Consider the following 27,175-nt stretch of genomic DNA (forward strand, 5'->3'; position numbering starts at 1 on the left):
TCAAATAATCCCAACTTGTTGCATAAAAAACTCATCTAGTAAAAATATCTGCAGACTGATCATACGTCCTTGTACGTTGAAGAATGGTCTCTCATTTCTGAACTTTTTCACGTGCAAATTGACAATCAACCTTAATGTATTTGGTTCGCTCACGGAAGACATGATTATTTACAAATATGAATACCTTATTGATTATTACAATATAATACCGATGAGTCTAATGTTGAGGATACTATTGTCAGAACTTCGCATGTCAACATCAGACCCACTAGGCTAGGTTTGTGCCCTTGTTAAGTCTTTGCTGCCATTCATTGCAATTACCACTTGACTTAGGTAAGCCTCAACTTGCATTCTCTCCAGGCTCTTGAAGGTGCAGGAGATAATCAGGAAGAAAATTTACCGGGAACTGATTTGTCAAGGCCGAATTTTTCAGGCAATGCCTCTTCCTTCAATGACAGGGAGGGGGAATTACCAGCACCTGATGAGGAAATCACGCAGGATTTTGCGAGCCTTGCCGGACTTTCTTTGCAAGATAAACGATGGTGTCTCCGCCAGACAGCATATGCACTAGCAGTTTGGGATCCAGTGTTTCCTCACCTGAAGCAAGTATTGCAGATAGTTTGAAAGACCTAGCAGAAGAGATCAACTCTAGCTGCAGAGATGATGGGGCTACATGTACGGATCCTTCATCCCAAAGTGATCCCCGACAGATCACTGAAATTACACATGAAGGGGCCAAATATAGCCAGAGTATTCCTGTAATGCCACTTAGAGGTGAGACAACTGAGCAACCGAATGATGGGGCATCTACAAGGGATCAAGATATAGCTTTCCCTGTTTTCGCTTCAGACACCTTGGATAAGGAAACAGAGCTGGAGTATAGAGGTAAAAATGAGATGCCCACATCCCGAAATATCATTGATGATGGATATAGTGAAGCTCCTAATCCCAATGGCCATGCTGGTGGTCGAGTTTCCAGGGGTAAGTATTGCATCTTTGTACTTTCAACTTTTTCTTAGATGTCTTTGCAATGGTTTTGCAAGTTCTTTTCCTCGTCTGAGCGTTTTTTCGGACGGCCTCTCCTGGCCGAAACTTGGGGACTAAAAGGCTTGGGCTTGAATATTTTTCTTTCTTAACTTCCAATCACAGTATTTGTTAGCGATAGCTGAACTGAAACCTGGATCCAGATCTCTACCCTGAAGATTGTATTTTAGTTGGGTCAACCAGTGACTGTTGAAGTTTGATAAGCTAACATGCACGGGTTATGTGATTTGATGTCTAATGTCATGAATGAACGAACCTTGCAACTGCATTTCAGCAGGATTTTCATTTCTTCAACAGTTCAGTTACAGTTTTGTTTGATGTGCCTGACCAATATTTCAGCCTATGTTCTGTTGGCGACCACGAGAATTACCACGATAATTTTCTTTTATGAATTTGTGGTGGAAAAGAAATGGATGCTAGAAGGTTGCAACTTTCCCAGTAGACACTGATACAGGGCTCATACTAGTTCACGAAAGTTTAATATGTTACCACTTGGCCTTATTCTACGATTAACTAACGCGCTTTGTCTAATATTCTAATCAGTTGAATTTGTTCTTTCATTTCTGGAATTGTTGATCTGATAATATTTCTCTGGTTCTCTGTTATGGCTTTTTATGTCTCGTATTTATCAAAAACTATGTATTTGTATTGGGTCATAATCTTATTTTTTACGTTCTCGGTCATCTGTAGGTAAAAATGCTTACGCATTGTCTGTACTGAGGCGCATAGAGATGAAACTAGATGGCCGAGATATTGATGAAGCCAGGTAAAATTTTTGTTGATTCTTCATACTCTGTGATAATTTTGTATTAACAGCAACGTGTTTTATTGTCAGAGAAGTGAGCACAGCGGAGCAGGTGGATTATCTAATCAAGCAAGCTTCTAGCGTGGATAACCTTTGCAACATGTATGGAGGGTGGACACCGTGGATTTGAGTTTGTGACGACAGCGATTCGGATGGGATTTGGGAGCTGCATTCTCAAAACATCACATGGTGCAATGTGCAGCATACTGCATTTGCATGCAAATTCCAACTCCTGAACTCAATGGAGCCAAAATGGATACGAGCAAAACTGGGAATAAGCAAATGGTGTGTCAAAGTGCTGGTCAAACTTGTTTCAAATCTCGCTGTCTGGTGAGTGAGTTGCAGCACATTGATTGCCAGGTCAATTTGGTACTTTGGTTTGGGCTTGGACTAGGAATATAATTTCTGCTCATCCTGGCTCGATACATATAGCTCCAAATTACTTGGACTCGCACCGAGAGAAACCATGTGATGGGAGTGCTTTACACCTCTCCTCTCTCCCTGGGAACTGGTGGTCTCTCGGAGTCTCACAGCAGGAAGTCCTCTGTCTGGTTTTTCTTGTTTTGATGATGATGGCAGTACGAGGACTTGAAGAAGAGCCATTTAACTTCGTGGCTCCATCAGCGGGATAGGAGCCTTCCAAGTTCTTGATTGGTTTATAGAGTTGGAAAGATGGACAGCTTTGGATGCTTACACCACACGTTGCGAAGGCTAATCAGTTGGCTGGAGAATGATGGCCAGGGCTTGTCCAGTGGGAAATGAGCCAAAAGAAGGATAACTGTTTCCGGAAACAATTCATTGTATCACACCGCAACGTTTGCGGCCCCATAAGGAGACTTATGGGGTTTAGGCAATTGCACACGTTCCCTCCAACTCAAGGACGATCTCTCTTGTTCCGTGAAAATAGGTGATGGCTGCATGTCGAGCACTTCGGTTCTTCCAGTTCCTTTGGCATTCTCAGTTATAACGCGGTTGCGGGCCAAGTTATACCGCGTTACGAGCAACTGGAGTGTGTTGCATATTTTGTAGTTGAACTATGTTCTTTCCAAACCGTCGCCTTGTTGATTGAAATTGTGCCCACCTATTGAATCATGTTATCTGATATTTCGAATAGGACACATGAATTCAACCAAATACTCAATTGGGCGAATAACGAACGATCCATGATCCGAAACCACGGACTTAATGTTTGGAATTGGTGAATTTTTCAAATATGTTACTAGCTATCAGTCTGCATTACTGCCTTCCAAACCAAGAAGGTATAGTGATAAGACGGATCTCATCACCCAAGAGATGAACTCAACTGCTATATTGTCCTCAACCCAGGACTGGAATTTCCTCAAAGCACCCAAATGATACTTCTCCAATATCAAGACTGGTTCGGCAAATATTACTAAAAGACTGATCAATATCAAAACTTGGGTTCATACTTGTACTCTGACTGGGCATTCAGAATCCAATCACTTCTCCGCCCCCGAGATAAAACGGAGCCGTTATTTTAGAATATTCTCGAGTTATATCCTTCACCTTGTCCCTCACGTTTTGACAGTATTCATGGCCTCCGAAGGACTTCAATTATTGTTCTCCCACGCGAAACAGGACATTTCTATGGTCTTCTTCAACCAACCCATCATTCTCTCGCTTCTTTTATTTATACCCATCTGCTTCTCTTCTGGTATCGATGCACCAGAATTAGTAAAGATCCAAACTTTCGATCCCATCAAGAACTTGTGCTGCTTTCGATCAAGAAGTGTTCCTTTGTTCGTGGTCAAGATGTCCGCATCGGTGGAGATGTGGGAGAATGAGCTGGGAACGCTAAGAGAGAAGGTCTGGTTCGGGAAGTTTGTCTTGCACAAATCAAAGCATGAAGAGGAAGTTGCCAATAAAGGAGGTGAAGTCGAAGACAAGAAAGACAAGGCAGAAGGGAAAGGCGTCCAGACAGAGACCACATTGTCCGAGGACACTCTCTGTTTGCTTATGGATCGCTTTACACCCTGTTAACGATTGTACAGATGTTTTCTCCTGTATGAGGTTTCGATGATAATTTATTAAGGATATGCATAAAAGTTCTGGTTATGCGCCAATCAACGCCCTTTGAAAATGTGAACCGCAACTTTTGCTTGGCTAATTCTCAATCAGTGCGATTAGAATTCACCTATAACCACCATAACTTTGATAAAATCAAACCACCTGACAGATGAAGAAGATTGCTAATCCCTGGATTCTTTCAAGTGACGCGAAGCCTAACTCTTTCACCCATTACAGTATGAGGCTCCAGAGTTGGATTGTGAATCTGCAATAACAGTTAAGTATAGACCCTGTTTCTATAATCAATATGGAAAACGATATGGCCAAAATAGTTCCTTCATTCATTCATCCCGAGAACAGTTTACTGTAAGAGATGCATTTCATTCTACATTTACATGAGTACATCTTCTGAATGCATCATAAGAAAGAATAAAAAAACGAAGCTATTCCACTTCATAAGATTTACCTATGTGCCAGTATATATCGACTAAAGTTTGTGGAGCCACGCCTTCTTAACTAGGCATAACCAGATTGTCGCCGATTGTGAGAGTGAAAAACTATAAAAGAGACCAAAAAACTAAGAGGTGCTTGTCTCCACACTTGCAGAAGATTCCTCGTTGATGATTGTGATATCTTCTTCGTCCCAACTCATAATCTCCCTCGCATACTTAAGAGATTCATCTACACTATCCTGCTCAAGTCCCGTAACTAGGGAAACATACAGCTTGCGTTCGGTAAGCGAATGGAAGAGCCGTTTGAACTTCGCTGCCATGTAGTGGAAAGCACGTTGTGCCAATGAAGGAGCCGGATTAACATAAGTCCCATTATTGTGGTTATGGCTGATCACTGGATGGAAATCACAAAACCATTCACATTGAGTTAAAGGAGACTGCTCAATCTTTTCTTCGAGCAGATCGAACTTGTTCATAATCAAAAGGAAGTCCTTTTTATAGAAGGTCGGATGAGTGACGATGCTTTCAAATAGCTGCTTGCTCGCCATCATCTTGTTTATTAGTAATCCTTTATTGTCCTCATAGGACTCGTCGTAGTCTGTCAATGAGACGCAGAACAAGACGATATTAACGTCTTCAAACATCTCCAGCCACTTGCAGTTTTCCCCTAGGCTTCTAGGATGCACCCTGATGAGTTGGTACCTACAGATTCAACCAAGCTATGTCAAATAGAGTATAGTTTACCAATATTCTGCAAACTCTGGCTAGTACGATCCTGCCAAGTCAAGTAAATTGCTTGCTTAATTTGCCAGACATCATATATCAACCCGGTCGACCATAATTTAGTAGTTTGATGAACTTACAAGAATTAGTAGTTGATGGCGATTTTCTATCAAGTGCATTTTGGTGCGACATTTGTCCGAGGAGTAACAATGCAGAAACAATTAGGTCCAGAACACAAAAAGGCCACTTAGATCTCCCAATTTGTCTGATAACTGTTCTTTCGGGTTATCAAGAGAGCACAGAATTATTGTTTTAGCTACTAAAGTTTTGGCTGTCGTCTCGGGTAGTAAACTAGTAAACTGCGGGCCCGTTTAGTAGCTTATGATTAATTGCTATACAGGCAAGTCCTAGCACTTCATCAATTAAATTTGGATGAAAAATAGCTGATTTACCAAATTCACTCGACCATATTCAAATCTGTGGTTGACAAAATCATCAAGCAATGTGTAGTGAAGAAGGCTGTACCTCATCTTGCTGTAGCGCTGATCGATAGAGTCGATGTATCCATCTGATTTTGCTGGCGTGGGAAATGAAAATTCCATGCTAGCAAGACCATTAGAAGAGGTGATTCCCTCTGCATACAGAATATCCATATCAGAGGGCTCGTACTCTTCTTTTGAAATCTCAACAGCCTGATAAGAAAGAGAGTCTAAGTTGGCGAGACAGAGCAGTCAAATTTATGACTATATTTGCACAGAATACAAAGCTGGAATCAAATATGTCTACTGTCTAGGCCATTGAGAAAGTGCCTTTTTTATTATAGTTATTTCAATAAATAAATAATAAAAACATCTTTTGCAACGTAGGTGAAATCGTGATTTATTACCGACTCTGGAGTGAAGCATACAAAAAATGGCAAACCCACAAATTAAGAAAGGTACAAGGACAGGAAAAGGATCTGATTTAAGGCTAGAACTGCCAGTAATCAGAACAGAGATCAAGATGTGAGAACTCACCCGCTCAAGAAAATATGTAGCCACTCTAGGGAGCTTTTCTAACTCGTTCCTTCGGTTGTATGTGGCTTGAATGGTTTCATCCTTCCACAGTTCCTCAATAAGAGGTGAGTATTCATGACTGGCAGAAGGAACGATGGCTTCTAGATTGCCAGATGCTATTACCTTGAGAAGCCAATCTGAGAATGCTTTTAGCTTTGAGCCCATGGAATAGGTCAACTTAGTTTCCTTCGGATACATTTTCTCTGTCAATTGATTAGTAATTAGTCCAGCTGATCCAGAAGAAGAAATATATATATATGAAAACTAGTAGATTCATTTCTGCTATGACATTTTAGAGCATGTGACTTTTCCAAATGCCTCACATCCCATCGCTCAGTGCTCTAAAGCAACCCACAGTAACTGTTCAAACTCAAGAGGAAGAAACGCAGTTAAGAGAGAGGTTCAAAAGATGCTGTCAATCCTTATATTATACCTGAAGAGCGGCATCCATCGATCGTCACTCCTTTTCCCTTCTCCCTTGAGCTTCCTCTTTCGAACTGTTTGCACCCTACAAGCGATATGCCAAGATCTGACTATAACTATTTCCATCATCACAGAGGAATATATGAAGAGGCGAAGTTAGCTTTCTTCACAACATACCCGAAGAACTGGGTTGGTCAATTAACGGGCTTTTCCCCTTCCCCTTCAAAGTTTCCTCTTCAAATCTCTCACGTCCTTCGAGCAGTATGCCCAGATAGCAGTATAGATTGCTCTGGATCATAAGCTTAATATTTTGACGTTCATCTTCAGAAAAGGGGACACCATACAGAATCTTGGCCTGAAATTAGTACATAATTGACTAAAAGTCACATAGACAGCATTATACCCCTGAACTTAACACTGCTTCGCTTGACATCAAGATTAACAAAGCTGTTGGGTCTACCTAGAAAAGCACATGATGGAGCATGAATCACTGCTTGTCTAAGATTAATCAAAGCTTAGAACTGTTCTAATTACTCTAACCTGCTTGAATATAGTGCTTGTGCCGGATTTATCAAAGCCGACCAGAAGCAGTTTGTGATGAAGATCATTCTGGCCACGGCTGTCTTTGGTCGTTTCTTCACCAGATTTTGCATTATCTGGAGGAATTGGCAAAGACAAGATTGCACAGACTAGCTTTGTCTTAGTCTGTAGATGGAAACACCAAGCATCGCCAGAAGTTCAATAACTAAAAGAAGATAGCGAATCACCATAACAAAAATTCCACATCATCACCGAGGACTTACCTTGTCCCATATACGGCCTTTAGCATTCTTCTGCCCCTCTTCCTGATAGGATCCATCTGCACTCACCCAAAAATGAGGTTTTCCTTCGCATGGAATTCCAGCTGACTGCAAAAATTCAAGAACAAGCATTCAGTCGATTGTCATAGGATGAATTGCATGTCAAGCAGAGTGAAATAATGCCTAGACAATCACCTTGAGCATCCAAACCTCTTCTTTCGTAATTTCCCGGTTATTAATCAATACATCTGTGTTTCCGTTGCTAGCATCTCTTTTGATGTAACCCCCAACATTTAACTGGGCACTGATTATTTGGCATGGTTTCTGCCCCTCCTGTCAAATTGACCAAGATTCAACATCATCAGCTTTCTTCGTAGCGTGACAAAAGATAACATGCAATGATAAGTTACAGGAGACGGAAGCATCAAAACAAGCTCAACTAAGCTAAATTTCAAACTCACCTTACCCCAAAACCCAGCTACTTTATCATACCAGTAGTATCCTGGCCTTAGCTTTTTCGGAGGATTTGGGCAGCCCCGCAGCCAAAGCAACTCTTTATCATCAAGAGCCTCGCCATTCACATAAACAAGGTTTGGAGGGATTTGATTTGCTGGGCACAATACCTCAGAACTCATTATTTGCTTCATTTCTGATTCTGGCAATAGCCACTTTAGCATTCTAGAACATTTCCCCAAGTTACTTCGCTTCATTTCATCGATCCTAAAGCCTATGCAGGTGACGCATTTTCTTCCCTCAGGCATAGATCCCATAGCTCTTAATACACATTTCTGACAATACTTTGCATCGCAAACAATGCAAACTTCCTTTTCTGTGAATCTACTCCCTTTAAAGCAGCGGTAGCATGACCCTTTCTTTCCATTATTTTCAGCTCTTTGCTTCACAGGGAAACTGTCGACCTCGTTAAAAACCGATTCTTCGTCAAAAATATCAGCTGAGTCCGGATCTCTGAAAGTGACAGCAGATGGTTTCTTGGCGTGGCGGGGCATCTCATTATCAGAATCCTCCTCCATTTGGGACAAATTGTTCGAGGACGGGCGGGGAGGAGCGGAATCTGCAGATTGCATTTGCATATTGGCTTCCGCAAAATCATCAGGTAATTTCGGTTCAGCTATAATATTCGTCTCACCCTCGACCGAATCAGATGACTTAGAAACACGTTCATCCTCATGATCACTACCTCTAGAACTATCTAACTCACCTGCTGATTTAAGGGAGGTATCGTTTCCATTGCCAAGCGCGCGAGTGCCATAGCCCGCATTACCAACTGAAGGCTCAATTGAATGAGCCGAATAGAATACCTCTTTGCTTATTCCCAGCTCCTTGAACAATTTCTGGTTGAAATCTCTCTTCCTAATGGGCTGAATGATCGGCAATGACCTATCCAGCAACAACGACTCCGCCGGGAAAACAGCAGCCGTCGGAATTTCGTCGATGTTGACGGGTAGAGCTTGAGGAATATCACCAGAGAAGATAGGGCCTTTGTACTCCAAAGCGATGGAGTACTCAAGGCTATAATCTCCATCGTCATTTTCTTCTTTAGGGACTGTACTAACAACAGGCAAGAACTTTCTCAGAAGTGCAGTCATATCCAGGTCCTAAAAACAACAAACCACCAAACCTAGTAGCACAAAATAGCAACACCCGGCTCGTATGAAGCACCAAGAGAATGTTGAACAACGGTATCACAAGGCATTAAATAGCTAACCCGAGAAGGAACTCAGCCGGCTATTTCGACACTCCCGGGAAACCAAAACACTAGAACCTCACGAACCACGAACGGAAGATCAACACCAATAGAAATTAAACAACCAAAAAAAAAAAAAAGGAGCATGAAGTTTCAGAACAGGGTGCTGCTGCTAAGCCAGAACCGAAGCAGGGGAGAAGAAGCGAGAGGACGGGAAACCAATAATGATGTTCCCTTCACCCCCTAGAAAGCCAGTGGGTTTCACACACTCGCACACACAAAACTGGTTCGAGAACTCGCATGGGATTCGAGAACGACTATAATATTCGAGCACGAAAGAACCAAGAAACGAAGGTGGGGGAGGAAATCAAATGAAGTCAGGGGGTCAAAATCTTACTGAGTAAACGGCACAGAAGACTGGACTGGAGAGGAGACTACCGAGGAGGAGGAGGAGGAGGAGGAGAAGGGCCGTTCCTTGTTTATTCTTCCGAATCACACCGTGTTGACTGGAGGACGCTTGGAATTGCGAACGGCACCGAAAGCGATGACCGGACTACTTACCCCGCCCGAGGAGTACGGTGGACGGTGGAAGACTGGGTTTACGAGTACGCGCGTACGCATTGCGCTCTGCATGCGCACGCACGGTGCCCGGCTAATGGGCGCGAGATCGCGAAATTTGACGAACGCCGCTGATCTGATCAGGGTGAATTGCCAGCTGAAATCTTCACGCGACACGGGATGAACGCCGGACACTCTGTACGCGTGGCGGAACCGGCTGATTACGCGTGCGCATTGATCGTTTGGGAAAACGCGTCGTGTGTCTCGATCAGCATCGCTGATGATTTGAGTATTTTATTTTTTTTATAATTGAATAATTATTTTAAAATTAATCCCGACGGAAGTCATTCGTGTAGAAAACAATGTGTTGTCACGTAAAAGTTTGAACAGACATCTCGTGAAATGAGTAATGATCTGATCGATTGATCAAGTCAGCGGTCCAAGATCATGTAACCGAACGTTGTATGTGCCATGTTTTATACGCGAAATTTGTCTCTCTTGCAATATTTATGGCAATCGATAGGAAAAAAAAATTTATTGGTTGATAATGATAAACACATTTAGGCTTGCAATCACTAAGGTGGTTGGCCTAATGGTTATAGGATCGCCCATTTTCGACGAGATTATGACCGAGCAAACTTCTGAACAGTTGCATTGCTTAATTACAGCATAAGTCATGTGAAAAGACTTTCTGACTACTAAATTTTGATGGGCCACAATGGCAGGCTCGTCGACCTCAGAGTTTCGAGTAGCAAGTCGGTGCAAATAAATACGGCTCAAATCGAACATTTCGCAATAAATACAGGACTCTCAAAAGCAACGGTCAACGTGATCGGATCGCTAATTATCTCTTGACCCCCAAAAAAATGGAGTTTGAGTCGATGAATGGCCAGGGCCGACCGAAAATTATAATGTCTTGAAGATTATAAAATCCAATAGAAGATCAACTATTATGATTGACTCAAATGAAAAATATATATATATAGAAGTGAAAGCGAGTACGATGAATTAATGATCGAAAATAACTTTTAAATCTCCAAAATTGGATGGAAAGTGATGGACATTGGCGAATGACACAACCATTATCATTGTTTTCAAGTGACTCGACGTTGGAGTCAATAACACGGCATACCCCACAAGACCACCTTAGTAGTTTGGAAAGGAAGAGCATTACGCTGAAAACTAATGGGGGAGCCTATGAATGCGTCGTGGATTTCATTGCCGAAGTTGACTTTGACCCGTTCAAATTCTAAGCACCTTCTCCCCCGAGGACTATTAAGAAAGAAAAAAAAAATCACGTTTTTTGTAATAAGCCAATCTAATCCCACGCCAATCGGATGACAATAGTTCGCTGTGCTCGGTGAGTTATACGGTAGAATCGGTGAGAGAAAAGACAGGACACCGTCGGGTAAATGCCGGCAATCTCTCGTGCGATGTTAGAATACTGCAAAACGAATCTATGGGGAAAAATCCGGAGTCAATTCGACTGAAAATCGATTATGTTCACCGATTTCTATCAAGAAATACACTATAGTAACATGTTTTATCGATAGGAAAAGACAAAAGTATGATATCGAAAGAAACCCCGGAGTCAATTTAACTAGAAATAGATATGAATTGACATATATTCATCGATTTAATCGAGAAATACACTATAACGACGTACTTTATCGATAGGAACCGATGGGGATATTGATAGGGGAAAGGAAAAATCAGTGGCCGCCGAAGATGGAACTTGACCACTGAAATCGACTTTAGAGTGGTGGTGTTGTAGTGCATGTAAAAAGGAGACCCTGGAAATTATTAAATGGCAAGAACCTAGGAGTTTCCCAAAGTCTTTGTGAATATGTCGTCCCCAGTAAAGCATGGCCTAGTAGCTGAATGATCTCAAGCTGATCTAATTGGGAGTCTTTGTTTTTGGGTCTTTTCTTGTTTTTCTTTGGAAAAGTTTTGTTGGGTCTTTTGCTATTAACAAGAGAAGATGCCCATCTCCTGCTAATGTGAAAAATTGAAAGGGGTTTATGCAAAAGAAATTCCGCTTACATGATTTATAAACCATATGATATATATTATTTTTATAATTCAGGGATTGCGTAGAGACTCGGGTAAGCACGTGAAGCACTATACAAGCCGCATGAACCGATTAAGGGCCCATTTGGTTTGACTTTAAGGGAATGTCTCTAACAAAATGCAAATGACTTTGGGCTAAAGGGATTTTTCAAAATGCAAGAAGTATTTGGTGAAGTATATTTTAAAATCACATTTGAAAGTAACTTTGGCCTAAATACCGTTTGGTAAAAACTAATTTTGTAAAGAACTTTTGCTAATTATTTTTTTTTAAATGTTTGAGGTGGAGCTCAGCCACCGAACGGCCAAAACGGCCGCCGGCCAACGTCACCTAAGATCGCCTAACCTCAGGCGAGGCAACCTAAGGTTGCATGACCTCAAGCGTCGCTTGAGGGTCGCTTGACCTCAGCAACCGCCGCATGGGGTTGCCTAGGTTGTGTGACCCAAGCCAATGCTTGCTTGGGTTGCGCGATCTTAGGCGAGGGAACCAGCCTAAGGTCGTCGCGTGACCCCTCAGGTGGTGGTTGCCGACCTCAAACCTGCTGCTCAGGGAAGATGAACAATGTGATGAACAGTAACTTACATTCTAGAAATGCAACTTGCCAAAGTGCCTCTGGACCTACCTTAAGCCAAAGGCCTTTAGATACCTTTGGAAATGCAATTGCATTTTCCCAAAGTGCTCCAAACAAATCGTCAAACGTTATTTGCATTTAGCCAAGAGGCTTTGGGGTCATTTGGAATTGCTGAACCAAACAGGCCCTAAATCCAGGCCTTTGATTTATACGGATGGTCTTGATCCAGAACGGCACGCACATAATTGGTGCGATTCGAACAAATGATCTCCAATTCTCAAACTCGAAAATTTCCGACCCTCCAGCCAACCGCGTCAATACAAAGTTACCATTGCATATTAATTTTTTCTTTCCTCACTATCCAATTGGGCTCGAGAATTCCGATTTGCGTACCGACTCTCAATCTTTTCGTGGGTGAGCAGCACCTTAAAAGTTCGAACCCATTGCTTGAGTTCAAGGCCCAACCCATTGCTTGCCATCAACGGGCCTAGTCCAATCCGATGGGTGAGTAGAAATTAATTTCGGACGACGAATCAAACCAAATCGAATCAAAGCTTGGAACTGAACCAATTGAAACTGACTTTGTTTGCTTCACTTCGATTTCAACCCAAACACCAAGTCGAAGTTTAGTTTGGAACTGAACGGTAGAGTTTAAGTTGCGCATGTGCTATCGATTCTTGTAATATAGCTAAAGGGGGGAAATTTGAGAAGAAAAAAAATAAAGGCTTGTTTTGGTTCGATCTAAACATTTCGAACCCTATTATGATGCTCCACGTCCTTTTGTACCTACATGTTGAGCAGGTCGGGACCGGGCATGTGCCCATGAATATAGCTACAACGATGAAACACCCGTGCACTTATCCATGCATGAAATAACGCACAACTACTGAAAATCACTAAATCAGCAACGGGAAGTATTGCTTGATCATGCATGAAATAACACCCGATCATTGGGCAGATCTTATTATATAGCTAAAGGGGGGAAATTTGAGAAGAAAAACGAAAGGGTTGTTTTGGTTCAATCTAACGGTTTGAAATCTATTATGACGCTCCACGTCCTTTCGTACCCATGTGATAAGCAGGGCCGGGCATGTGCCCATGAATATAGCTCCAATGATGAAACACCCATGCATGAAATAACAAGCAACTACTGAAAATCACTAAATCGGCAACAAGAAGTTCCGCTTGATCATGCATGAAATAACAACCGATCATTGGACAAATCTTATTACATAGCTAAAGGGGGGAAACATAGTTCTCATTTCTCGAAGGAATTAGCCCCGATGCACGACGGAACAATAAGAAAAAGGCTAATTAAATAAGAGACGAATAATTTCTTCTTCCAATTCGTGGTAATGCACTATCAGTATATATGTACATTCCTGAACTGTCGTCTTCTTCTTCTGCAAACCTTTCAATTTGTTTGTCTGGATTAAGGGGGAAAAAAAAAAACAAGTGCTCCAAAAAAATGGCGCGGTCCACATCTGGGTTGGATTTCTCGAAAGTTTCGTCGTTGAACGTGGGTCGTGAGATCACCTCCTTTCTCGTTCGTCGCTTCGCACGATGACCGTCCCGTTCAACGTCCGACCCGACGTGCTTTTCACACCGGCCATATATACATATCCACATGATGATGGCCTTCGCCACGAAGGAACCCTATGTGGGCCCCCCGCCCGACCGACCCCTCAACGGTCCGATTCCCCTGTCCTCCACGATTTCTCAATGCGTGGGGACCGCCGGATCGTGACACGGATTCTTCTTCTGGCACCTCTTTCGGTATGGTTTGACCCGGGAGGTTCCGAAATTTATTCAATAGCGTGAGAATATACGTAACCATCGATTCGACCACCCCAACCGTCGAATCCGGCGGTGGACCTGAAGCAACCACCGTAACTGCTTTTCCCGATCACTCCTGCGAGCGCCGGGGACTCGAGTATGGCCTCATCTCCGGCGTGTGCTCCGACACGCTCCATATCCTCACCGACTTGTCCAAGCTCCCGCTGTACACTATCAACCGCCCATCATTCTGGTCGTCGTTGTCGTCGGCCGCGGGAGTCCGCTCCTGCTCCACGGCCAGGCATTTGATGGGCCCGCCGTGACCTGTCAGGACGTTCAGCCACGAGTGGGCCCCTGTGACGGGGTCCCTCCGCCACACGGAGATGCTCTTGTCGGCGGAGCCGCTGAGCACCAAGTTCCCGGCCGCCGCCAGGCACAGGACCGCCAGCTTGTGGCCACGGAGCACGCCGCCATGGGACAGGTGCTTCTCGCGCGTCCAGAAGTTGACCGCGCCGTCTGACGACCCGGAGTAGACCACGCCGGAGGCCTCGGCCAAGGCCAGCGACGTCACGGCACTCTCCTGGTCCAACAGGAGCCGAATCAAGAAATGCCTCGTCCCATTCCCATGCAACTCCCTTCTCCACACCTTCACTGTTCCATCGGCCGAGCCGGTGAAGACCAAGCCCTCGAACCCGGAGGCGATTGCATTTATCGCATCGTCATGAGCATCAACAGATTCCAAGTGCTTGGAATCGGATAGCCTCCACACCTTCATGGTCTTGTCCCAAGAGCCCGAATACAAGATGCCTGCCTCCTGGTCCAGGCTCAGGCACGACACCGCGTCGAAGTGCTTGATGCGCAAGACCTTGCTGCGCCGGCGTACCTGAACGTAGTTCTTAGGGTTTATGGAGCTCTTGATGTAGTCCTTCAACGTGGGCAAGCTGCCGATGCGCTTGTGCGCGGCCACAGACAAATTATTGAGATGGCGATTATTTTTCGAGGGCTTCTTCCAAACTCGGATCTTGCCGTCCTGGTGGCCGGTGAAAACTCTGTCACCGGAGATGACGATAGCCTTGACCAGTCCGCTGTTGGACTTGAACCCCGAGAATTCCCTGAAGTTCTTCCACACACGGATGTTCTTGCTGTCGGAGCCGGTGTACAGCAAGTCGCCGGTGGCCGCAAGGGAGTACACGTGGCCCTCCTTGCGGATGAGGGAACCAACGAGGTCGCTGTTCCCGGGGAAACCCCCGAGGAGCGGCGACGGCACTATCCACGGGGATTTCGTGTAGGGAGACAGCTGGTTCAGCGGCGACATGAGGTAGGGGCTCGGGGAGGACGTGGAGTAGCCCGCGGACGGCGAGGCGACGTAGGCGGAGGCGTTGCTGACACGGTGCTTGTCATCATCAGCAGCGGCAGCGTAGCAGTCGTCTTGGTCTTGAGGGAAGAGGGTGGGTTCGGAACGCAAGAACGCTCCGAAAGTCGGCCGGCGACTATGGTTGGTGTTGCTGGCCGGCTCTTCCGACATTACGGTTCCTCCTCTTTCGTTCCTCATACGGCAACAACGATGTAAACCTCTTCGGAAAGACGAGGAATCTGTGGGAATGACCAACAGCGAGAATAGGAAATGTCAAAGACGATAACTATAGAGAGCTTATCGTGGGATGTTCTTCTTGGTGTTTGAGAAAGTTATTTGAAGGGCACAACAGAGGGAGGAGATGCGTATAAATAGAACAGCGAGCGGATAGAGAGAGGGGGAGAGACGGGAGATGATAAGCAGGTGGGGGAGGATGGGACACGTGGAGGACGGAGACGTGGGCATAAGTGGTGACTGGGAACCGGCTGTGCCAGTTAGTTTGGCGAAATTGAATTATTCGTTTAAGGCATCCGGCTCACGGGAGCTTCACGCGCTCTCACGAGTTGGGGATTTTTGCTTATGGGAAAATGTGAGGAAAAAGGGCGCGAAACCGTTTTCAGACCGGACAAGTTTGACGTTGGAAAAGTCATTGACCTTTGACTTCTGCTCGGTTTGGCGACTTTTCTTAAACGATGTCGCCTTTTCCGTGGCCCGCGACGCTTCCCAATGGTTTCACAATTGCATATTTGCCTTTTATTTGTGTCTTTAGAGTCGACTTGGATTATCGTTTAAACCCGAGGGTTATCGATGTTAAATGATGACGTCTGGTGTGATGAGTTCTTTCGGAGTTTAATCCCTGGCCCGCGCATGTAATCTAAGACACGATTGGCCTCGCATAACAATTGATCGGATCCCTATTCAACCGACTAAAGTCCCACCGTTGTATAGGTCAGTGCATTACGTATCCAAACAAAGGATAAAAATCTTCTAAATTAAGCGAGAGTAAATTAACTCAATTTATCTGCTCGAGATCACGACACGCGACTGCTTGCAAATATCCGATCCCTAGTCTATTTCTTCAATCTTGGAAACCGAAGTTGAGCTGGGTACTGTTTTTTGTTCCTTTGGTCGGAGAGTCAAGTACTTGATACGGGGAGGTTGGCATGCATTTAGGAGAATTCAATTGCGGCAAAAGGTTGTGCTATTTATTTCGGTAAAAAAATTTGTGAAATATAGCTTGATAACAAACAAACGAGGAACATAGGGCTTAATTGAATTATTAATATAGCAACCTTTTTTTTTTTTTTCAAAGGACCCTATTATTGAAAGCCAATTGAGAACTGACCTTAACATGATAGGTTATAGGTTCCAAATCCGAAATCTACCCACTCTAAATTGATCACCTCTACTTAGACTTGTCAATATGGGTCATAAATCTATTTCTTAATCTATATTCGATGGGATGAGTTATTATATGAGTTAATTATATTTAATAAATGGGTCATAAATGATTTTAAAATATTAAAGCCTAAATTAATATGGGTGTTAAATAGGTTCATATCTTACTTATACTCAGCTTACCTTTATGACTCTCTCTTCACTTTCTATCGCCCTCACTTGATCTCACACTCGTTTGCTCCGTATTCTCACCTCAGTTTATATATGAGTGTTTATAGATTTAGTTAAATATGAAAATATTTGAGCAATATAAGTTGGGTCGGGTATGTGGGTATATATTACTAGATTTGTATTGCATGGAAATGTGTTAAAACGGGTTAAAATGTCAATTTGGGTTGGACCATTTTCAATCCTAGGTCGAACCATCTTCAACCCTACTCAAATCCGATCTAGCCTACCCATTTGACGGGTCTAGCCTCTACTTGTAAGTATCCAATCACTCATCTATTTCTTCGATCTCGGAAACTGAAATCGAGCCAAGTATCGAGACAAGGAGGGTTTGTGTGCACTCGTGAGAATTAATTGCAACAAAAGGTTCACATACCCCGTGTTATTTTGTCTATGTAAAGTGTTTGTGCATCTGTGTATATAAATTGTGATAACAAACAGACGAGGAACATCATCATTTCCTTAAATGAAAAAGAAAAGGTTGCTATATTAGTTAGTCAATTAAGCCCCATCATTGAGGGCCAGAAGTAAGCACCATCACTGTCAAGGACTCGTAGTTTAAGCAGAGCAGATAGATCAGGATTGGGAAAAAAATCTACGCAAAGCAACCAAAACGTTGGAAGTTTGCGCTCGGTGGCACACAAATGCATGCACAATCTCGCCCACAATCTCACTCTGAAGACCACAACTGTGCCCGGGACGATTGGTCATTTCTGATGTGATTGAACGTTAGAAATCTCGTGTCGCGCGAATCGGAAAAAGATAAAAATACAGCATGAAGATAAGACAGTCGTAATCAAACGGTAGCCCCACTGTGTGTTTTTTTGCATGGACGTGTATCTCAAACGAATGGATGCACGGAAACCCTTTTTTTTCTTTTGCACTCCAGCACAATTAGAAGCACCGTCCCTTTTCGTCTTTGTATGATACGATGGAGCACTCTTCTTTTATGGATTCCCATTTTTACGTGACCAACGAAGAAGGGAACAGTTCATCTAATTATATGTAGATTTCCAAAGGGAAAATAGTCGATTCAATCATGAACTTATTGATGAATGCCAATTCAATTCTAAAATTTTCAATTTTACCATTGCAGTCTTTAATCTTTGTGCGAAATTTCAATATAATTTTTTCGGCCAATCAATTTCCGGAAACGCTAACCTGACGATCCATGTAGGATGTCGGTTTAAGTAAAGTTGTTTACGTTTGCATTCGACATAGAACGGTCAGTAAGGATTGCATTGTCATATATACAATAGGTTAATGACTGATTTGGCAAGTATTCGGATTTTCAACTGTGTATACATGACCATCTTTTCCGATACCAATATTGGGAACTCCCCAGTACCGCTTTCAGAACCTTAACTCTTTCCAATGCTAGAGTGCATCGATGATTTTATCTTCTTGATCCGTACTTTGTCCATCCAATTATATATAATAAACGATAGGCAATGAGAATGGAAAGAATAACCAAATTCGTGATCAATAAGTAGAAAGGATGTAACCAAAGAAGAAGTAGTCTTCTTCACCTGCATCAATCCTTCTTGATTCTAATATAGCTGGCCAACAAAGGAAGGAAGAGTCCAAAGAAAAAACCTTCTTTGACCATCAATTGCTCGTTTTCATAAGCGGGGCAATGAAGGAAGAATCCGGGCCGTCGTTTACCATATCAATTTCACACGCTATTTTCCTGAATATACGTAAGCGCAATCGAAATAAAATATTTTCACATGGGCAAAAAGGTGTCATTTGTTCTGGATTTGGGCTTTAGCAGCAGCAGTCCCATTAGTTTATTCGACTAAAAATCTTTGGAAATCCCAACTTTCAAATTGGCAGATCCCTTCTAGCACTTATACGCGCCAAATGTCAACGACCCATAATGGCTGCCACCTTCAAATCAATGATAGCAGAGAGATTGGGTAAGGAGAAGAAGACTTTGCAGCGAAAGCGACGTCTGCAATCCAAGTTGCACAGTTGACAGACACGTATCGGTTGTGTTTCTCCTACGTAGAGATTAGCTACTTATCAACGACGACAATACCCTGTCTCTTCGACACGTAATTAGAAGTAGGTTACGAAAGACCAGTGGGCTTCAGACACGTTGTCTCTGCAATGCATGAAGTACGTACGCACGTTAGCATGAGGAGAGCAAGAACTCAAAGATTAGGGTTTTATATATGTGATGTGCTGTGCTTTGAGTCCTTCAAACTCATCCTTGACAATGTCACAGTTGCCAAACTTTCAGCATGTTAATCACTGTTAGATTTCGAAAACCAATGAACCGTTGAAAAAAATTTTTTATTTTTTTTTTTTTTTTTTTTTTTTTTTTTTTTTTTTAAAAAAAAAAAAAAAAAAAAAAAAAAAAAAAAAAAAAAAAAAAAAAAAAAAAAAAAAAAAAAAAAAAAAAAAAAAAAAAAAAAAAAAAAAAAAAAAAAAAAAAAAAAAAAATTTTTTTAAAAAAAAAAAAAAAAAAAAAAAAAAAAAAAAAAAAAAAAAAAATTAAAATAAATTTAAAAATAAAAAAAAAAAAAAAAAAAAAAAAAAAAAAAAAAAAAAAAAAAAAAAAAAAAAAAAAAAAAAAAAAAAAAAAAAAAAAATCACGACATGGGGTCGGTCGATAAGAATTGTTTTGTTCATGGTCTCCACTGATATACAAAGGTTCATTATAGCTTCATGAGATCATCCGAGTCCTTCATATGGACTTCACCAAGCTTTTCTGTACATAAATGAGTAAACATCGTGTGCAGAGAGAGAGAGAGAGAGAGAGAGATTTTCATATGATGTTATCACTAAGTGAAAACTGTTGCACAGATTGAAGACAAATGACAAGTACTCGAGCTAATCATCGAAATAATACATACAAATCGCGTTAATGATGTAAACTCAGCAAACATCTGTGATCTGTCCAGTTTCCAGGTCCCGGACACATGCACGAGCTTATTTAGTAATCACCTAAACCAATTATAACTATTGTCTGCCACTTCTTTTCAAGAGATATTTGCCCGAAATAGCTCTTCTTTTGCCACCTAAAATTATAATCAAAACCCTATCGATCGTAAGCAAACTACTTGTTGTATCCACACACCTAAACACAGAACAGCTGTCCCTAAAAAAGGGTTCGAAGTGCTCAAAACATACGCCACTTGTGTTCTGATTAATAATTTGGAAAAATGTTGAGTGCCCGTTTACATCACAGCTATAATTTAATCAATCGGCTCTTGTGCTATTACATATGGCAAGTAATCAGATAGTTCGCAATGGAAAGATCTCGTGGCTTTTGGAGTCAAAACAGCTGATTATCATGGTGGGGTGTTACCTAATCAAAATCAGACGATCTTTGTCCGACCACCACCAGACACGGACCATCTGTATTACTTCTTATCGTGTTGGCTTGATAAGTCAATGTTTTATCGGCAATACGCAATGCAGATACATTGCATGGATTGAGGAAGTGGGCAGTCCGTCACTCAGTGTTAGATCTACTAAAAGTTCTCGTGTGGAAATGGGTGTTTCGCGATCACCCAACACGTAGCCAGACAACATAAAAATAGGTTCATTCAACGTGATTCGCCGCTAAAGAAGAACTGACGTCTAATTGTATACATGGAATCACCAAATGAATCCACGTTTTTTTCAGTGATCATTTTCGATCTTAAACTAATGACTGTCTGAAAGTCTATGGACATGTTTCTTCTAAACTAGGCCAATCTCCACGTCGCACACTGTGGAGAAAAAAATAAATAATCCCACTATATAAATAAAAGCTATGTGCATCATTTTATCATAGAAAGCAATATGGTCAGGAAGTTTCTTTCATTAGTTTATAACTTTTAGTTTACCACCTGTCTTCCGTTAAGAAGAATTGCGATTCTAAAATAAATTTGTAGTTAGGCGACGAGCTAAGTGTCTCAACGTTGAAAAGGTCTTTGTTATTATAGAGAGAGCAATGCTTAATTATCGAGAGTTAATTGACTGTTAGGAATCATAACCACGCCTTTTGACCTTTAAATTTTTACCATAAAATTTCACGAAAGATGTCTGTATGAACTTTTAGCAGTTAATAAATGAGTTCGATCTTTCGTATATGCACCAAGCATGTAATATAATTTCATGGTTAGACCATCCATCCGGGATCTTAGCTTTCGTCTTACCTAGTCCTTGAGATTAACAGCGGTTCTCGATGAGCCGAAATTTTCATACCTAAGCTGGATTTCCTCTCAATCATAATTATAATCATATAATCACATTTAATGCAATGATAAAATGAACGGTACATATACAAACCCTAACACCAGCCCTCCGGCCTCCACCATCCGTGATGGGCTTCGGAGCTCAGCCCAAGCCTATCCGAGTCCAAACAAAAAGCCCATTATTATATTAAGCCCAACGAAGAAGCCCACAGGCCCAAAGCTGTCTTGCTCTTCAAGTTCTCTTCTTCCACAGAAGAAGTGAAAGCACCCTGCAACATGGAAAGCCGCCATGTCCAGAGCACGCGACGGCGCTGACAGCCATCAGCCACCGCGGACGACGGCGAGCGATGGAGTTCGTTCCTGAGAAGGGCAAGACCGTACACGAAGACTGCACCGCCCTCGTCCTGGTCAGCTTCGCGCTTCGTCCTTCAAACTCTCAAGTGCTCTTTCTCGAATTCTTCTTTTTCGGGCTTCCTGGTTTTCGCTGCAGTCGTAGTGAGCTAGGGTTTTGCGAATGATGCCTGGAAAGGAACCTCGAAATCCCTAGGAAAATGTCGAATTCGCCCTGTGATGTTTGCACTTTTCGCTCGAGTTTTACTTCAATTACTGCACCGAACTTCAGTTGAGTTAGGTTTTTCTACATTGCTTTCTCGGCAAGCGAACTGAGTCTTGACTTAATCGGTTCCGATCTTTCTGGGAGGCAGCCCGCGCTGTCGATTGGGAATGTCGGGCAGCTCGCGGTGGACTTGTTGGTTTCGACGTTGCGAGCGGAGAGGATCGGGTTCTTGGACGATCCCAATGTCCTTCCTTGCATCGGCAACGACGCGTACGGCCCCGTTCCGTCCGGGGAGCTTGCGCTCCCGCTCGAAGGTGATGGTCCTCTCATCTTGTCTGCTAAAATTTTTTTGGCCTTCGTTCCAAGAAATGAATTTAGAGACTAGAGGGCACTTGGTTGAGAAGGAGTACGGGCTTGTTCTTGGTGATTTGGTATTTTCATTTTGCGGATCAGATCAGAGGAACATGTCCTTGACGGTTGATGTTGTGTTTGTGATTGCAGCTTATGATTCAACTTCCAATGCTGTGACTCTTGTCCAACAAAGGTCTCCAGTTGTTAAGGTATTGGAAATCGCTCGTGGTTCACTGGTCAATAACTTGTGATTTGTCTTCTCTTCTGCTTTTTCGATGTTTAGTTTGTTCAGTTGATTGTCTGAAGTGAAGATCTATGGGTAGGTCTTTTTGCCAATCTAAGATGCATAAGTTGTGGCCAGATTAGGTTGCCTTTTTCTAAATTGCTCTGTTATACTATGATACAGGTGTAGTTTTATTATTTTGTAATATGGTCTGAAATTATGATTTAGCAACCATGTTGTGAAGGGATTTTGCTTGTGCTGGATAATATGAGTTTTTTTTTTTCTTTCTACAGTGAATGTTCTTTCTTTCATTAACTTTTTGAGAATTTGGATGACTGTAGACATGATTTGTTCTCCTCAAATAAGATAGGTAAACCTTTAATTGATAGATCTTATAATAATATGGTTAGACTCAATATTTTGACTAAATAGAATAGTTGGTTATAAATATGATGACCTGGTATATAGTGGAGAGATCTTTGCGGAAGTAAATGCATTGATAGACATTGTGTATTTTTCTGGCACCTTTGTGTGCTCAGCTCGCACGTACACACACATATAGAGAGAGGATGGTTCTCATTAGGAATAATGAATAAAGTTCTGTATGTATTACGATGGTATTCAACAATTTCTTTGTTTGTAATGGAAAAGCTTACGAACACCTGGTTCTCTTCTGCTTCATGTTTTGGATTTAACGTGAACTTTGGGTAGGACTGGAATTATTATGGCATCAGCCGCAAAGGAGAGAAAAGAAAACTCATGAGCTATTATCCATTTCCTTTTTTTGTTTTTTTGTAATCCAAGCAATTATAGGTGACCATGGTGTCACTCCCCCCTTTTTCCTCGATTAACCTTTGTTAAATCTCCCAGATCTATCTGAATTTTTTGGATGTGGTCATTCAAACAGGGGATGATGATTGAGTTTGCAAAGAATTTGGCTGATTTTGCTGTTTCAAGTGGAAAGAAGCACACTGTGATTTTATCTAGCTTAGATTTTGGGAGATGGCAAAGAATTGATACATCGAGGTAAAGTGAGATTTTCGCTTCTCTAAGCAATTTGGTAAAGGGACATGGGAAATGACTGTGTTACTTTGTTTCGAAGATTGAAGTTTCTTCATGTGGTGATTCATAGATATGGTTGTTACGGAGAATAAAGTACCTTTGTATTGCCCTTGATTTTATCTCATGAATTGTAACTAAGAACTGGGGCTTGGACAATTCTAAGTTTTCTAATAAACGTATGAGTCATATTTCTAGGAACCCTTCGCCAATGAATGTTATATACTGGTCCATAAAGGTAGGATACTTAAAATAAAAAAGTACTGAAATATCTTATTGGCTTTATATGGTGGAATGCAGGTAAGCTTCTGATGGAATATAGAAGCCTATTTTAATTAAGCTGCCTGCATCTCAATATAGTGTTGATTATTTTTCATGTACATGATTCTGCACCCGTCATCCCCTTCCATAATTGGTTTATCAGCAGGATTCGGGTCTTGCTGCTGCAGCCACATAAAATACTGAGATGCTAGAACTATATATTTTACTCGCAGTTCTATCCTAGCTTTAGCTTTATCTTTAAAGAACATTTATATGGGTGGTTACCAACACAAAATCTTTCTCTAGAATCTATTGTTCCAGAAATTTTCTGGTGACTTGATTATTCATCGATGCTTCGATTGTTTCAGTGGCTTGCAGACGTATTACCTTTCCAGCAGTAGTTCAGATGGATCAGATGATCAATGTGAACAATTTGGTTGGACAAGATTGCCAGAATTTAACTCTGACCAGAGGAGTTGGAAATATCTTAGCACTTTACCTGAAGGAAGTAATGCAGCACAAGAAGGTTTGCCTGCTGAAGATGATCTTAAAGAAGATGACTACTACCCAAGTTTGCCTTTTGCTGCTCTTTTTTCGTTCTTCAAGGTGATGATTTTGCTGCACAAACATTCTTTGTTTGAATTGTTTCCGTGTGTGCCTTGGGAAATTGTCATCCAATGCCTTAACCTACTAGGTGCCTGGATCTATAAGTCTTACTGCAGCCAACCTGCATTTACCCAACAAATAGCACTTCAGACTCGATTCTCAATAAAAAAAATGAATAGGCTTTCCTTGTGGAAGCGAAAACTGAATAGGGGTTACAGTTGCTGAATACTTTCGTTGGTTTCAATACTTGTAGACTAAAAGGATGAAAGTTTTAGAAGTTTAGGCTCTATTTTCTAGGGCACACCAAATAATTATGTCAAAGCCCTCTCAAAATCTGGATGATATATTTTTTTCTCGTCTTGTCATAGAGCAATGCACTTGCATGCTTAGTTCAATTTAGAGACTTCATATGAGCTGAATTAACTTCTTTGTTCGTTGACCAAAATAACTTATAAAAGGTTCATCCGTTTTGATCAGGCCAAAGGTTTAAAGGTCACTTGTTTGCTGTGTTACTGCTCGGAAGGAGACAACATGTCCGATGCTTTTCATCTTGCTGAAGCAGCACTCAAACTTTTGGGCGTGAGGACAAATTTAAGTGGTAATTTTCGCTCCATGCATTGATTTTTTTCGGCACCCTGCACTTAATCATCAACAAAAGAACCTGTATTTCCTGTTTCCGTAGCATGCATATAACTTTTTATCATGTGTGTCATTCTAGGACTAATTGATATTCCTTTGATCTTTGGGAATACTCTATTTTTTATCTTTGTACTTTCACTACTTTTCTATTAAATCCTTGTACTTTTCATTTTCCTAATCAAGTATTTCTACTTACAAAAAAAATGTCTAATCAAGTCTCTCTGGCTCAAAATGCACCTGAATCAACTTGACATGGCCATTGGAGGACACCAGAACATGACATGGACTAAACTCTACTTGCGTAGACACCCACCATGCGGTGTGGATAGCGAGTGGATTAAATTTTTTTTAATTTATTCTCCCTCTATTTAACTATCCATGATGGGTGACCACATAGAGAATATTAAATCCATGTCACACTCCGGCGTCCTCCAATAGCCACGTCAACTGAATTGGGCCAGATTTTGTGCCAGAGGGGTTTGATTAGATATTTTGCGTAAGGACTTGATTAGAAAAAATTGAAAGTATAGGATCTAAATTAGAACAATGGTGGAAGTTCATGGACAAAAAGTAGTATTTTTCCTTGATCTTTCTTTTTTCAAGGAAAATATGGTTTTCCATAATATTTCAAAAGCTGTCTAACGAGGTAATTGGGAATCAATCTTCAGATTCTTTATGTTTTAAACTACTCATAAGTCGTGAAAGTTTCTTTTAAGCGTTGCCAAACAATTTTTGGCTGTCTCTTATTTCCGAATATCAGATAATGTTGAAGTGCATGTCACAGGTTATGCTCATATGCTATTTTTTATGGGTCATTTCAAGCATCATTACCGGACATCTTAGTCACTGTATATTTTAACATTCTGATCATTAATCAACTGCACTTAGTGTGTGCTTTTGTTGTACTGAACCAGTTCAAATGTTTCAATGTTTCAACACTCCGAAAATTTCCATGGGTGATGTCGGATGGCAAAACCGTTTGTTACATTAGATTTTGCTAATTAAGCCCACCTGCAGTCATAACATTTAGCTCTTTTTGCGGTTGAAAGTGCCTCTTTCGACACAACCTATAGTTGGTTTAATTTGAGTAAGGAACTAGGAAATACAGATGCTGATGAATGATTTGTTTCTGGCAATGGCTTCGGCCTTTGGGCAGGTCATGGAGGAGACTGGATCATCCCATATTCTTGGAAGACCGTATACGGACCTCCCCCCGATATATCCATCTTTTAGGTCCGTAATGACTTCTGTAAGATCGATGCTTACGTATTCTGTTTCTGTAATATTGTTGAAGATTCGTATGGCGAGTTTCGTTTGGTCCGGGCTCTGTTCTCGTGCATGTCCAAAATGGTTGCTTTATCCAGTTCAACATGCGTTAGTGCTTTCCACGCCAAAACGATACGCTAGAAGAACCCCTGAGCAAAATGTTCATGAAAGTTTCAAGCTGAAACAGAAAACGGGCATCTGTAACGGACTTGACTCAAAGAACCCGACTCTCTCTTGGGGGAACTGATACGAATCGATGATCATAAAAGATGGGATTCGAGTTTCTTACCAAACTAAAAAGGGAGGATTCAAGATTAGCATAGGGTGAGCCATCGCATTCGCAAGACGATCTACTTAGATTCACGTGCAAACCTATGACAATGAGTGACGGTGCAATTGAACTTCGGTCGACGAACTACTTAGATTCATGTGGAAACCTATGACGACGTGTGACGTTGCAATCGAACTTCACCCAAGGACCGACGGGAGACCATTCGCTCACTCTTAACGCCGAGTAAGAAAGAGAACGTATGTCATCGATCGATCTGCTATAATCATTATCTTATTGAGTATTGATATAGATAAATAAATAAAAAACTAGGTAAATCACAAACATGAAATATGAACTGGCACCCTTGATCCAAAAGAAAATACTAACCGGCAATGAATCGGCTAATGGAGTGCAAAACAGTGGCCATGCCTGGGGACCCAATGGGCGTTCGAGAGCGAGAGAGCCCGCGACGTGGCAATGCGTCGACGATTCCCTAACCCACAAGTCATCGAACGGAGATCAAATTCATCCATTAGTTTTTCAAATGCCGACATATCTTTCCCCCAAAACTGGTAAACTGGCAAAATTCAAACATAAAGAAAGTAGCCCGAAATGACCCCTTGAGGCCACGTAGCGAAAATGACAGGGCAGCCCGAATTATAATAATGCTAACATGATCAACCACTGCGATCTCACACTTCTTATAAGTTCCACATCTTCCATATAATAGTCCATAGAGTTGTTGTATCGGGAACTTTGTGCGTG

General features: G+C 41.8%; 4 protein-coding genes across 9 annotated transcripts; 2 read left to right on the forward strand and 2 right to left on the reverse strand.

Annotated features, from left to right (window-relative positions):
- The first annotated feature begins 361 nt into the window (after positions 1-361).
- Positions 362-2,899, forward strand: LOC130135461 (uncharacterized). The gene is made up of 3 exons (XM_056304788.1): positions 362-981; positions 1,735-1,810; positions 1,880-2,899. Exons 1-3 carry the CDS (start codon positions 540-542, stop codon positions 1,977-1,979), a joined length of 618 nt encoding a protein of 205 aa, XP_056160763.1. The 5' UTR covers positions 362-539; the 3' UTR covers positions 1,980-2,899.
- A 1,298-nt stretch (positions 2,900-4,197) lies between these two features.
- Positions 4,198-9,684, reverse strand: LOC115672526 (extra-large guanine nucleotide-binding protein 1-like). 5 transcript variants are annotated; one of them, XM_056304783.1, is made up of 10 exons: positions 9,433-9,684; positions 7,792-9,106; positions 7,526-7,663; positions 7,334-7,438; positions 7,071-7,235; positions 6,708-6,885; positions 6,541-6,615; positions 6,069-6,310; positions 5,578-5,744; positions 4,198-5,031 (listed from the first exon to the last, which is right to left on the reverse strand). In XM_056304783.1, exons 2-10 carry the CDS (start codon positions 8,935-8,937, stop codon positions 4,455-4,457), a joined length of 2,793 nt encoding a protein of 930 aa, XP_056160758.1. In that variant the 5' UTR covers positions 8,938-9,106; positions 9,433-9,684; the 3' UTR covers positions 4,198-4,454. The 5 variants fall into 5 exon arrangements, with proteins under 5 accessions (XP_056160758.1, XP_056160760.1, XP_056160759.1 ...); XM_056304785.1 differs by lacking the exon at positions 9,433-9,684 and having other exon boundaries at positions 7,792-8,402; positions 8,550-9,411; XM_056304784.1 differs by lacking the exon at positions 9,433-9,684 and having other exon boundaries at positions 7,792-8,426; positions 8,550-9,410.
- A 3,862-nt stretch (positions 9,685-13,546) lies between these two features.
- Positions 13,547-15,685, reverse strand: LOC115672440 (protein JINGUBANG). Its single transcript, XM_030594247.2, has one exon. The coding sequence runs from the start codon at positions 15,558-15,560 to the stop codon at positions 14,139-14,141; it is 1,422 nt and encodes a 473-aa protein (XP_030450107.2). The 5' UTR covers positions 15,561-15,685; the 3' UTR covers positions 13,547-14,138.
- A 5,757-nt stretch (positions 15,686-21,442) lies between these two features.
- LOC115672859 (uncharacterized) lies at positions 21,443-26,193 on the forward strand. Of its 2 annotated transcripts, none has more exons than XM_030594833.2 (7): positions 21,443-21,585; positions 21,883-22,048; positions 22,236-22,294; positions 23,216-23,334; positions 23,997-24,234; positions 24,712-24,832; positions 26,030-26,193. In XM_030594833.2, exons 1-7 carry the CDS (start codon positions 21,526-21,528, stop codon positions 26,104-26,106), a joined length of 840 nt encoding a protein of 279 aa, XP_030450693.1. In that variant the 5' UTR covers positions 21,443-21,525; the 3' UTR covers positions 26,107-26,193. The 2 variants fall into 2 exon arrangements, with proteins under 2 accessions (XP_030450693.1, XP_056160802.1); XM_056304827.1 differs by having other exon boundaries at positions 21,458-21,618.
- The last annotated feature ends 982 nt before the right edge of the window (positions 26,194-27,175 follow it).

Source organism: Syzygium oleosum, unplaced genomic scaffold, assembly GCF_021117445.2.
Source record: "Syzygium oleosum isolate NSW1041296 unplaced genomic scaffold, Sole_v2.1 Sole_v2.33, whole genome shotgun sequence".
NCBI lineage: Eukaryota > Viridiplantae > Streptophyta > Magnoliopsida > Myrtales > Myrtaceae > Syzygium > Syzygium oleosum.

Coding starts and splice junctions, on each gene's coding strand:
- LOC130135461 (XM_056304788.1), top strand. CDS start 540: ATGGTGTCTCCGCCAGACAGCATATGCACTAGCAGTTTGGGATCCAGT. Junction 982..1,734: donor TGGTGGTCGAGTTTCCAGGG/GTAAGTATTGCA, acceptor GGTCATCTGTAG/GTAAAAATGCTTACGCATTG. Junction 1,811..1,879: donor CGAGATATTGATGAAGCCAG/GTAAAATTTTTG, acceptor TTTTATTGTCAG/AGAAGTGAGCACAGCGGAGC.
- LOC115672526 (XM_056304783.1), bottom strand. CDS start 8,937: ATGACTGCACTTCTGAGAAAGTTCTTGCCTGTTGTTAGTACAGTCCCT. Junction 6,616..6,707: donor TGACCAACCCAGTTCTTCGG/GTATGTTGTGAA, acceptor TATCGCTTGTAG/GGTGCAAACAGTTCGAAAGA. Junction 6,311..6,540: donor CGATGGATGCCGCTCTTCAG/GTATAATATAAG, acceptor ATCAATTGACAG/AGAAAATGTATCCGAAGGAA.
- LOC115672440 (XM_030594247.2), bottom strand. CDS start 15,560: ATGAGGAACGAAAGAGGAGGAACCGTAATGTCGGAAGAGCCGGCCAGC.
- LOC115672859 (XM_056304827.1), top strand. CDS start 21,526: ATGGAGTTCGTTCCTGAGAAGGGCAAGACCGTACACGAAGACTGCACC. Junction 21,619..21,882: donor TTCGTCCTTCAAACTCTCAA/GTGCTCTTTCTC, acceptor TCTGGGAGGCAG/CCCGCGCTGTCGATTGGGAA. Junction 24,235..24,711: donor CTCTTTTTTCGTTCTTCAAG/GTGATGATTTTG, acceptor CGTTTTGATCAG/GCCAAAGGTTTAAAGGTCAC.